The sequence below is a fragment of the Lissotriton helveticus genome, chromosome 10, assembly GCF_964261635.1.
Source record: "Lissotriton helveticus chromosome 10, aLisHel1.1, whole genome shotgun sequence".
In the NCBI taxonomy this organism is placed as follows: domain Eukaryota; kingdom Metazoa; phylum Chordata; class Amphibia; order Caudata; family Salamandridae; genus Lissotriton; species Lissotriton helveticus.
In genome coordinates this window covers 25,124,575-25,137,010 of record NC_136071.1, presented here as the reverse complement: position 1 = coordinate 25,137,010, position 12,436 = coordinate 25,124,575, and the positions used below count along the sequence as shown (strand labels likewise).

At 46.9% G+C, this 12,436-nt stretch overlaps 1 protein-coding gene across 3 annotated transcripts in view; it reads left to right on the top strand.

Moving 5' to 3' along the window:
- The window catches only part of LOC144785794 (ras-related protein Rab-7a-like), a 161,926-nt gene that overhangs the window by 142,727 nt on the left and 6,763 nt on the right, over window positions 1–12,436 (top strand). For all 3 annotated transcript variants that reach the window (XM_078664605.1, XM_078664606.1, XM_078664607.1), the window contains 2 exons: window positions 5,497–5,715; window positions 11,272–11,397. In XM_078664605.1, the coding sequence (XP_078520731.1) occupies window positions 5,497–5,715; window positions 11,272–11,397 (345 nt within the window). The remainder of the gene's footprint in view (window positions 1–5,496; window positions 5,716–11,271; window positions 11,398–12,436) is intronic.

Here is a 12,436-nt window from a genome sequence, read left to right as displayed (position 1 = left end):
CATTTAAAACACTTCATGTTCAAATCTACAAATTTCTATTTTCTCCGGTTTGTTTAGTTCCTGATGACAATCCACCAATCTCAGCACTGTTCTCGCTAGCTGCCCTATCACAGCGCGGCTTCTGCTGACGTCACACCAACCGCCCTATCACGTCGCGGCTTCTGCTGACGTCACACCAACCGCCCTATCATGTTGCGGCTCCTCACTAACCGCCCTATCTCAGCGCGGCTCTTGCCGACGTCACTCGTCCCCCTTCGCAGCAGTTCCCCTCCTTTCTCAGCTCGTCTCCGCGGTCATGCATGCGTCCCATTCATACTCTGAAAAATGATTACTTCCGTCCAAGCGATCACTTTTCTTGACTGTACGCCCACAGTCTATCTGTAATTGTCACCTTAACTGACGAAATGTCTTTCCGTTTACGTCCAGACAATCGCCTTCTCTGATAGGTTACTTACACACAGTAACTTTCGACCAGCGTCCGTTACTCACACACTCACTCTTACACTCCCCCTATCTCGGTCCTGCAGCGGTCAATGGTACCTCATGACCTCCTTACTCTGGTCGACAATTACTCTGGATGTTCGATACACCCGAACCACTTAAGCTCTACCCCGAACGTAAGATTTTACCAGGTTGCGCGCGCTCACAACCTTCTCACATTCATACTACAGGCATTCAACTCCGCATGACATTACAATACAAATACAACACAAAACACCGCAATCTGTTCACGCATGACCCTTGTTATACTCACTCCCGTTCGATACTGCTGCTTTTCTCTCGCGCCGTCAGCACCTTCTTCGGCAGGCCACCTCTCGATCTCTAGGGGCCTTGGGGTAAACTAACCTAGTCTAGGTTACCTTCCTCAAGAAGATAACCATCCTCACTCTGCTACCAACTGCTAACGCGGGATTTCTGGTCTGTTGTTACCTTACCAGATCCCAGCTCAGGTCGACTGGATCGTTGGTACCTGTCATTGAGTAAAAGGCAACCCACTACTAGATCAATCAAATAGGAACTTAAACCACTCTAAAGAACCACTTACTAAGAATAAGTTTTAAAAGTTTATTGTAAAGCCAAAAACAGCTGGAGATACAATATTCTCAGCATAAGATTCAAAAGATACACAGGTACTAATATAAACAAATATTCTCTACATGCTCTTAATCTTCCAAAGAATATTACTAAAGCAAATTCAAATGTTAACAGAGTTGCAAGAATAGCTATGATCTGCAACTTGAGAGTCATTTACAGAAAGGAAAAGTTCTGGTTAGACTGTCCCTACACTAGACTAAGTGACATCCCTACTTAACAGATCTTAACCTAAAAAGGTGTCAGCAGTGGTGACTTCCAAAGAAGATCACACACTTCCCTTAGTCTCTGAGTCAAGTTGTTTTCTTGCAGTCTACCTATCTGCCTACCCATCCGCTCTCTTAGGCTCCTCAAACCCTCTGTTCTAACTCCACCCCGGGGTGCTGTCCCTAATACAAAATCACATTTCCAATGGAAACGCCCCTCGGGACGCCCCTCACGTGGTGTCGGTTCTGGCGGCAAATTCCATACTCGTACTCCTCTGGACCCTTCGTTAAAGTTGACCTTGCTTCCCAGGCTTCTCTCCGGCGAGACAGCACCCCCAAGAAATTCCTGAAACCTCCTACAGGCCTGTGCATGGCTCCTCTGAACACGAGCCTATTCATCACCATACTGATTAGAGCTCCTCGCACCTGCAGATAGACACTTCTGCTATGGGCCCCAAATTCCGACCTCCACCATATCTTTTGGTCGTAAAACATGTACCAGGAATCACAGTTAGTGCCTAGCACGACTTTCTTTTAACGAGCCCATACAGATCTAAAGAAATGACTTTGTCTTTTCAGGCCTATCTGGATTACATGAAACGGGCCTATACATTCTGCAGACATTAATTTCTTTGTTTAAACAGTATTCTAACTACCACACTAAATAAGTAAAACTCTTCTATAAAATATATTTCAGTTCTATGTTTAGTAATACATCAGATTATACCAATATTAAAGTCCATATCTCGTGACAGTGTAGCAGCACTATTCATTCTCTGTGAATTGCCATGTGGCCTACACATTTCATGGTTTACCGAATTACATTTCTTATTCATACTGCCACATAACATGAGACTTTAACATCATTCTAATATCACTACACACTTCTATATTAGCTTTTCACACAGAATCATGTATTACTATTCAAATTAGGCACTCTAAATATTTGCACTCTATAACTTCTACACTCTTATATGTACTTTTGCTAAGATAATGCAACGTTCTTGTAAATATGGTGCACTTCTACATTTTTCTCAATTTTTCGCTCTCTCACATGCAGTGAAGTAGAAGGATTGGGAATGTTCCCCATTCCATGCAGTGAAGTAGAAGGATTTGGAATGTTCTGTATTCCATGGAGTGGGGTAGGATTCATAGTGTTCTCTGCTCAATGCAGTGTGATGGAAGATCTGGGATTGTTTGGTATTCCATGCAGTGAGGTGGAACCTTTGGCAATGCAGTGAAGTAGACTGATTGGAAATGTTCGGTATTCCATGGAGTGTGGTTGAAGTATTGGGAATGGTCTGTATTCCATGAAGTATTGGGGATGGTCTGTATTCCATGGAGTGGTGTAGAAGGATTGGGAATGTTCTGTATTCCATGGAGTGGGGTTGAAGGATTGGGAGTGGTCTGTATTCCATGGAGTGGGGTTGAAGGATTGAGAATGGTCTGTATTCCATGGAGTGGTGTAAAAGGATTGGGAATGTTCTGTATTCCATGGAGTGGGGTTGAAGGATTGGGAGTGGTCTGTATTCCATGGAGTGTGGTTGAAGGATTGGGAGTTTTCTGTATTCCATAGAGTAGGGTTGAAGGATTGGGAGTGTTCTGTATTCCATGAAGTGGGGTTGAAGGATTGGGAGTGTTGTGAATTCCATGGAGTGGTGTAGAAGGATTGGGAGTGGTCTGTATTCCATGGAGTGGGGTTGAAGGATTAAGAATGGTCTGTATTCCATGGAGTGAGTTTGAAGGATTGGGAGTGTTCTGTATTCCACGGAGTGTGGTAGAAGGATTGGAAGTGTTCTGTATTCCATGGAGTGGGTTTGAAGGATTGGGAGTGTTCGGTATTCCATGGAGTGGGGTTGGAGGATTGCCAATGGTCTGTATTCCATGGAGTGGGATTGAAGGATTGGGAATGGTCTGTATTCCATGGAGTGGGGTTGAAGGATTGGGAATGGTCTGTATTCCATGGAGTGGGGATGAAGTATTGGGGATGGTCTGTATTCCATGGAGTGGTGTAGAAGGATTGGGAATGTTCTGTATTCCATGGAGTGGGGTTGAAGGATTGGGAGTGTTCTGTATTCCATGGAGTTGGTTTGAAAGATTGGGAATGTTCTGTATTCCATGGAGTGGGGTTGAAGGATTGGGAATGGTCTGTATTACATGGAGTGGGTAGAAGGATTGGGAGTGTTCTGTATTCCGTGGAGTGGGGTTGAAGGATTGGGAATGTTCTGTATTCCGTGGAGTAGGGTTGAAGGATTGGGAGTGGTCTGTATTACATGGAGTGGGTAGAAGGATTGGGAGTGTTCTGTATTCCATGGAGTGGGGCAGAAGGATTGGGAGTGTTCTGTATTCCATGGAGTGTGGTTGAAGTATTGGGAATGGTCTGTATTCAATGGAGTGGTGTAGAAGGAATAGGAATGTTCTGTATTCCATGGAGTGGTGTAGAACGATTAGGAATGTTCTGTATTCCAGGGAGTGGGGTTGAAGGATTGGGAGTGTTGTGTATTCCATGGAGTGGGGATGAAGTATTGGGGATGGTCTGTATTCCATGGAGTGGTGTAGAAGGATTGGGAGTGTTCTGTATTCCATGGAGTAGGGTTGAAAGATTGGGAGTGTTGTGTATTCCATGGGGTGGTGTAGAAGGATTGGGAGTGTTCTGTATTCCATGGAGTGGGTTTGAAGGACTGGGAGTGTTCTGTATTCCATGGAGTGGGGTTGAAGGATTGGGAGTGTTGTGTATTCCATGGAGTGGGTTTGAAGAATTGGGAGTCTTCTGTATTCCATAGAGTAGGGTTGAAGGATTGGGAGTGTTGTGTATTCCTTAGAGTAGGGTTGAAGGATTGGGAGTGTTGTGTATTCCATGGAGTGGGTTTGAAGAATTGGGAGTCTTCTGTATTCCATAGAGCAGGGTTTAAGGATTGGGAGTGTTCTTTATTCCATGGAGTGGTGTAGAAGGATTGGGAGTGTTCTGTATTCCATGGAGTAGGGTTGAAGGATTGGGAGTGTTCTTTATTCCATGGAGTAGGGTTGAAGGATTGCCAATGGTCTGTATTCCATGGAGTTGGTTTGAAGGATTGGGAGTGTTCTTTATTCCATGGAGTTGGTTTGAAGGATTGGGAGTGTTCTGTATTCCATTGAGTGGGTTTGAAGGATTGGGAGTGTTGTGTATTCCATGGAGTGGGTTTGAAGGATTGGGAATGTTCTGTATTCCATGGAGTAGGGTTGAAGGATTGGGAGTGTTCTGTATTCCATGGAGTTGGTTTGAAGGATTGGGAATGGTCTGTATTCCATGGAGTGGGGTTGAAGGACTGGGAGTGTTCTGTATTCCATGGAGTGGGGTTGAAGGATTGGGAGTGTTCTGTATTCCATGGAGTGGTGTAGAAGGATTGGGAGTGTTCTGTATTCCATGGAGTGGTGTAGAAGGATTGGGAGTGTTCTGTATTCCATGGAGTGGGTAGAAGGATTGGGAGTGTTCTGTATTCCATGGAGTTGGTTTGAAGGATTGGGAATGGTCTGTATTCCATGGAGTGGGGTTGAAGGACTGGGAGTGTTCTGTATTCCATGGAGTGGGGTTGAAGGATTGGGAGTGTTCTGTATTCCATGGAGTGGTGTAGAAGGATTGGGAGTGTTCTGTATTCCATGGAGTGGTGTAGAAGGATTGGGAGTGTTGTGCATTCCATGGAGTGGGTTTGAAGGATTGGGAGTGTTCTGTATTCCATGGAGTTGGTTTGAAGGATTGGGAATGGTCTGTATTCCATGGAGTGGTGTAGAAGGATTGGGAGTGTTGTGCATTCCATGGAGTGGGTTTGAAGGATTGGGAATGTTCTGTATTCCATGGAGTAGGGTTGAAGGATTGGGAGTGTTCTGTATTCCATGGAGTTGGTTTGAAGGGTTGGGAGTGTTGTGCATTCCATGGAGTGGGTTTGAAGGATTGGGAATGTTCTGTATTCCATGGAGTAGGGTTGAAGGATTGGGAGTGTTCTGTATTCCATGGAGTTGGTTTGAAGGATTGGGAATGGTCTGTATTCCATGGAGTGGGTTTGAAGGATTGGGAGTGTTCTGTATTCCATGCATTGAGGTAGAAGGGTCACAGGTGTCCCCTGCTCTTCACAGTGAGGTAGCCCGGCTGGGGACGCTCTGTGGTCCATGGATGGACCATAGGTCAGGGTCTCACAGTAACTCAGGTTGTCCTCTCTTGCAGATCTGGGACACTGCCGGGACAGAGCGCTTCCAGTCTCTGGGAGCGGCGCTGTACAGGGGGTCTGACTGCTGTCTGATCGTCTTCGACGTCACCTCCCCCACCTCGTTCCACGCCATTGATGCCTGGAGGACGGAGTTCCTGGTTCAAGCAGACCCCAGCGACCCCGACCATTTCCCCTTCGTCGTGATTGGAAACAAAACTGACCTCGCTGATCGACAGGTGAGTGTGCAATCGCTCGGGCAGACTGTACCTGACTGACAGGTGAGTGTGCAACAGCTCAGGCAGACTGTACCTGACTGACAGGTGAGTGTGCAACAGCTCGGGCAGACTGTACCTGACTGACAGGTGAGTATGCAACAGCTCGGGTAGACTGTACCTGACCGACAGGTGAGTGTGCAACAGCTCGGGCAGACTGTACCTGACTGTCAGGTGAGTGTGCAACAGCTCGGGCAGACTGTACCTGACTAACCGGTGAGTGTGCAACAGCTCGGGCAGACTGTACCTGACTGACAGGTGAGTGTGCAACAGCTCGGGCAGACTGCACCTGACTGTTAGGTGAGTGTGCAACAGTTAAGGCAGACTGTACCTGACCGACAGCTGAGTGTGCAACAGTTAAGGCAGACTGGTACCTGACTTACTGGTATATGCAACAGCTCAGGAAGACTGGTACCTGACCGACAGGTGTGTGCAACACCTTGGGCAGTCTGGTACCTGACTGACAGGCAAGTGTGTTGAGGCTCAGGCAGACTGGTACCTGATCAACAGGTGAGTGTGTAACAGTTTGGGATAGACAGGTACCTGGCTGCTAGGTGAAGGTGTACAGCTCTGCTGAGACAGGTGAGATTGCAACATCTCTGCGAAGACGGGTACCTGACCATTAGGGGTGTATGAAACTGCTCGGGCGAGCTGGTACCTGATCGACTGGTATATGCAACAAATCAGGCAGACTGGTACCTGACCGACTGGTATATGCAACAAATCAGGCAGACTGGTACCTGACAGACAGGTGTATGCAACAACTCAGGCAGGCTGGTACCTGACAGACCGGTGTATGCAACAACTTAAGCAGACTGGTACCTGACAGACAGGTGTATGCAACAACTCAGACAGACTGGTACCTGACAGACAGGTGTATCCAACAACTCAGGCAGGCTGGTACCTGACAGACAGGTGTGTGCAACAACTCAGGCAGACTGGTACCTGACAGACAGGTGTATCCAACAACTCGGGCAGACTGGTACCTGACAGACAGGTGTATGCAACAACTCAGGCAGACTGGTACCTGACAGACAGGTGTATGCAACGACTCAGGCAGACTGGTACCTGACCGACTGGTATATGCAACAATTCAGGCAGACTGGTACCTGACCGACTGGTATATGCAACAATTCAGGCAGACTGGTACCTGACCGACTGGTATATGCAACAATTCAGGCAGACTGGTACCTGACCGACTGGTATATGCAACAACTCAGACAGACTGGTACCTGACCGACTGGTATATGCAACAATTCAGGCAGACTGGTACCTGACCGACTGTTATATGCAACAACCCCCACCCTCCCCCGTTGACAGCAGTCTGACTGAATTGGTAGAAAAAGATAATGTTAACTCCTGTTCTTAGAGACTTTCTTTCCATTGTTTTTGACACCAGACTGAGCTTTTTGCTGAGAGACAAAGAGGGCTCTCATTTTTAAAATAATTCTGTAAAGGAGTTAGGCTGACAGGAGCTGTGAGGGGGAAATTGGCTGAAGCTGTGGGGAAGCAAGGGTGGCAGACTCTGTAAAGGTTGAACGCAGCGAGAAGCCTTGAAGGTGTGAGGTTGGCATAGTCTGTGAAAGAGCGTGGATGGCGCAGCTGTAAAGGAGCAAGGGTGGCAGAAACTGAAGGAGCAAGGATGGCAAAGCTGTGAAGGGGCAAGGATGGCAGAAACTGTGAAGGGGCAATGATGGCAAAGCTCTGAAGGAGCAAGGATGGCAAAGCTGTGAAGCAGGTATGGATTGAGAAGCTGTGAAGGGGCAAGGCTGGTATAAACTGTGAAGAGGCAAGGATGGCAAAGCTGTGAAGGAGCAAGGATTGCAGAGACTGTGAAGGGGCAAGAATGGCAAAGCTCTGAAGGAGCAATGATGGCAGAAACTGTGAAGGGGCAAGGATGGCAAAGCTCTGAAGGAGCAAGGCTGGCAGAAACTGCAAAGGGGCAAGGATGGCAAAGCTGAGAAGGAGCAATGATGGCAGAAACTGTGAAGGGGCAAGGATGGCAAAGCTCTGAAGGAGCAAGGCTGGCAGAAACTGTGAAGGGGCAAGGATGGCAAAGCTCTGAAGGAGCAAGGCTGGCAGAAACTGTGAAGGGGCAAGGATGGCAAAGCTCTGAAGGAGCAAGGATGGCAAAGCTGTGAAGCAGGTATGGATTGAAAAGCTGTGAAGGGGCAAGGATGGCAAAGCTCTGAAGGAGCAAGGATGGCAAAGCTGTGAAGCAGGTATGGATTGAGAAGCTGTGAAGGGGCACGGCTGGTATAAACTGTGAAGAGGCAAGGATGGCAAAGCTGTGAAGGAGCAAGGATTGCAGAAACTGTGAAGGGCAAGGATTGCAGAAACTCTGAAGGGACAAGGATGGCAAAGCTATGAAGGGCAGTAGTTTTGATTATCACTTGTTGGTAGCGATGGGTTGAATTCTTCTGTTAAGGGATTCAGACTGAAATAAGGACAAAAAATAGGTTAGAATGTTAGTTCGCAGCAGGATCCTGGACTGACTGTAGTTGGCTTATACCAAGAGCGAAGATCAGATCAGCCGATGGTTCGAAGGCTGCAGGTAGGTTGGCAACACCAGGCTTGAATCTAAGGTGGTTCTTCACTACCCTGCACCCCCTGGTCTTACATTTGGTGCTTTCTCCCTTTCGTTCGCTTTTGACCTTGACGCCTTCTCTTTCTCTGTAGCATGGGATTTGTGCTTCTGTCTTCGCTGTTTTTTTGTAGCTAACGGCATCAGTCTCTTTGCAGTGATATGTTCTCCTATGCTTCTTTCTCCTCTTATGTGAGACCCTTGTCTGTGACTGTACTCTGAATGTCTTCGATTAAATTAATAAAGAATCACGTTTAAAGAATATTGGAAGCTGTTAAGGAATTCAGTTGTATAAACTGCAAAGATACTTACCATGACACTACTAAAGAAAATAACGTTTAACCCCTTCGCTGCGGGGGTTATTCCCCCGCTGTGCTGGGTGGGAGGGCGGCGCGCACAGCGCCCCCATGCTCATGACAAGCTCAGCTCGTCAATAGCTACGGCGCTCCGGTGCTCATGACGAGCTGAGCTCGTCACAGGTGTATTGACTCCCGTGGAACGCTCAGCACCGGATGGGAATTCTCCCCGCACCTGAGCGTTCCACGGGCCATGACGAGCTGAGCTCGTCATGAGAACCGGAGCGCCGTGGCTCATGACGAGCTCAGCTCGTCATGAGCATCGAAGGTGTTAATGAGGGGCTGCACAAGGATGGATATGCCGCCTTGAATTTGATCAACAAGGTTGCAGTTGCTTTGTTTGGATTGAAGCAAGTTGAAACATTTAATTTGCCATTTTGGACCTGAACGGTCTCTCAAAAGTTGTGGCTTGTTCCTGGGTAAAAGTACATTATCAGCCAACTAGATGGCAAGGGGGTGGGGCAATTAAATTATGTGCCACTTAGCCCTTCATCAGGAGAAAGAACCTCTGTGCACCTTTCCACCATGCGTCTAGGTCAGCCACCCTGGGTCTCACAGGACACAAAACGGTAGAGCGGCAAAGTATCTTGGGTTGACTATAGCTGACTTTTTGGGAGCCGCATGCAGGACCAACGCTGCCTTCCAGTCCAGCTACTGCCTTCTCTCCCAGCTGGTTGATTACCAGCAAGTGATCATATAAGGATGCCCATCAGTCACCACACGGAACCGCCCTTCATCATTTGGGTTCCTTTCAAGACCACTGATGGTGTTATCTATTGTCTTTCCCATGGAGGGCTAAGATTGTAAAAACCCTCTCATGGTCAGATAGATTAACGTGGTCATGCTTCTCAACTGAGAGGATGTTAAAGAAGGGGACTGATGTCGTAGTGTAAAAATTAGTGAATGAAAACAAGGGAAAAATGTGTGTGAAATAAAATTGGATGAGGGGGTGCTGAACGTGACTTTATTCTGTTGCTACCCACTCTACCAATATTAAAAAGTAGACAGGACCACGGTAATCTGTTTGCTACTACGAACTCGTGCTCTTAAAGCAAAAAAAGAGAGTGCTCAAAATTATAAAATACATTTCAAACCCGATACTTAGATCACCTGTATCTATTAGATGTCTGTATCGGTGGCTTCACCTTTCCAAGTTGGAGATTGCCCACTTGGAAGATGTATGGACCTCACCCCACCTGGCCACGGCTCAGGGTAAAGGGGAAGCACCGCTCTCTCCGTCGGTACTTCTTGTCGGCTTCTCTGTTTTTTGCTTTAAGAGCACGAGTTCGTAGTAGCAAACAGATTACTGTGGTCCTGATGAAAGCAATGACAATTTACGTCAAGTATTGCTGAAACATGTTGACCCAAGAATATATCTAGATGATCCAAGATTAATTGGGTTGTCTCTGTCTACTTTTTAATATTGGTAGAGTGGGTAGCAACAGAATAAAGTCACGTTCAGCACCCCCTCATCCAATTTTATTTCAAACACATTTTTCCCTTGTTTTCTTTCACTCATTTTTACACTACGACATCAGTCCCCTTCTTTAACATCCTCTCAGTTGAGAAGCATAACCACGTTAATCTATCTGACCATGAGAGGGTTTTTACAATCTTAGCCCTCCATGGGAAAGACAATAGATAACACCATCAGTGGTCTTGAAAGGAACCCAAATGATGAAGGGCGGTTCCGTGTGGTGACTGATGGGCATCCTTATACGATCACTTGCTGGGTTTAGTGTAAGGGTGACCCTTGTCTTTATAGTTTATAAATAGCATGGTATTGGAGTCCTCGGCAGGCGCTCATCTGGCGTTCTTGTTCTTGTTATCCCAGACCCTCTGACACTTTTTGTCTTTTGGTATTGTTGGGGCCGTATCAGAGTGTGGTCTTTAAAATCCCCTTTGACCCTCTTTAAAAGTTTGTTGTTGATTACCAGCAAACCTTCTGTGGGCTAGTCTGTGGCCTGGCCCCTCATAAGAGGGATGCTGCGGCTCCTTGGTTTGCCTCATGGTCCACGCTGTTCTTCTCTCCGGATGACCCCGCTCTCCGATGTCCAGTTTCTTGTCTCAGGTTAACCCGGCTTCGATAGCCATGCCCAGCTACAGCTGGTCTGCTCAATCAAGTCTGATTTGCATATGGCTGGGTATGAACTGTGGTGGAGAAGTGAGCAAAAGAACGATGATGGATTCAACCCAGATCGGTGACTGGGGGTGAGTGTCTGAAAAGTTTCAGCGCTCCGTCGATCATCCCCTCGTGTTTGCTCTGCTCAATCTGCACACCCGTTTGTCATAGTCACTAGTAGCCTTACCGGGGGAAAGGGGTGTTGGATGAGAGACCCATCAAAGGGGACTTTGGTTAAAGTCTATTATAGAAGGATCTGACCAGAGGTGCCTGGATCCCCAAGAACTCCTAAGTGTCCTCCTATCTCGGATATCAACACTGCTTGCACCGGCCCTTTTCATCAAGTTACCCACCCCGTAAAACTCATGATAGGTAATCGGGAAGGCTTGTCTCAACCATCTCTCAGTAAAGGCTGTGGGGGTAATTCCTAACACTTCCCTCTGCTTTCTTTCTTATAGGTTTCTCCGCGGCAGGGGCAGGAGTGGTGCAAAGGGCACAGCGCCCAGTACTTCGAAACTAGCGCCAAAGAGTCGGTGAACGTGGAGGATGCCTTTCTTTACGCAGTCAGGGCGGCGCTGAAGAATGTAAGTCTCTAGAGAAGGAATGTGCCTCTAAGCATCATCATCTACTTCACCTGGGTTTTTTGTGTGCGAATGTTTGTATGTATTGTTGCTATTTATATAGAGCTTTCCAGGACCGGCTCTAGGGCAGTGCGACCAGTGCTACTGCACCGGGCGCTGACTTTCGGTGGGGGGTGTCATGTTTGCAAGTATATTATGGATTTAAAAGCGCCTGGTGCCACGTTCTAGGCCTCCAGCAATTTTCAGGCAACAATAAAAATGTCAAGATAACACCTGTGATTAATGTTCTTCTTAGAGAGAGATCGGAGGTTTGTTTAGTGGAAGTTTTGACTCATGGTAAGGTAGCGCAGTGGGTTAATGTGCCTGCTGCAAAGTACGTGTACCATGCAGATCACACAGTGCTTCTAATGTAAATAGGTCAGTGGGTTACTGATTTTGTCTGAGAGATCCTTTTGTTACCTGCAGTTAAAATCCTATCATACAACAGTGATCTATTAACCGTCATCAAAGAGCTGCATGCAAACTGCAAGGTATATATCAGAGCGTTATGATTTTTTTCCCCAGTCTTTCGTTATGATGATGTTGGAAAAAAAGGTGCATCCGAATAGAAAATCAATTCTGGTTATTAGAGAGAACGCCCAGCCATGGTGTTACGTTTTAAATTCTGAGTTTGAGCTTCTCCAGACCAAGCATTCTTAAACTATGCTGCCTACCAGTATGGATAACATGTGACTCCTACACCTTGTAGTCCTCTGTCTTACGTAACATTTCCTGTACACTGATTTACACTCCTCTGATTGTCTCCGTGTAGTATGTGTGATGCAAAGTGCTCTGACACTGTACACTAGTATGAGTGGTGCATTACATGCATCTGAGAGTGGTTATGGAGACTTTAGGGGCACTGTTAAAGGATGGTAGTGAGGAAATACGTGGTGGAGGTTGTCATTGGGGGCACCAACAAGCATTGTCGCACTGGGCACCACCAGCGCTAAAACAGGCCCTGGTGATTTCCGTCTACTTTGCAAGGCCAAAAATGTTTTCT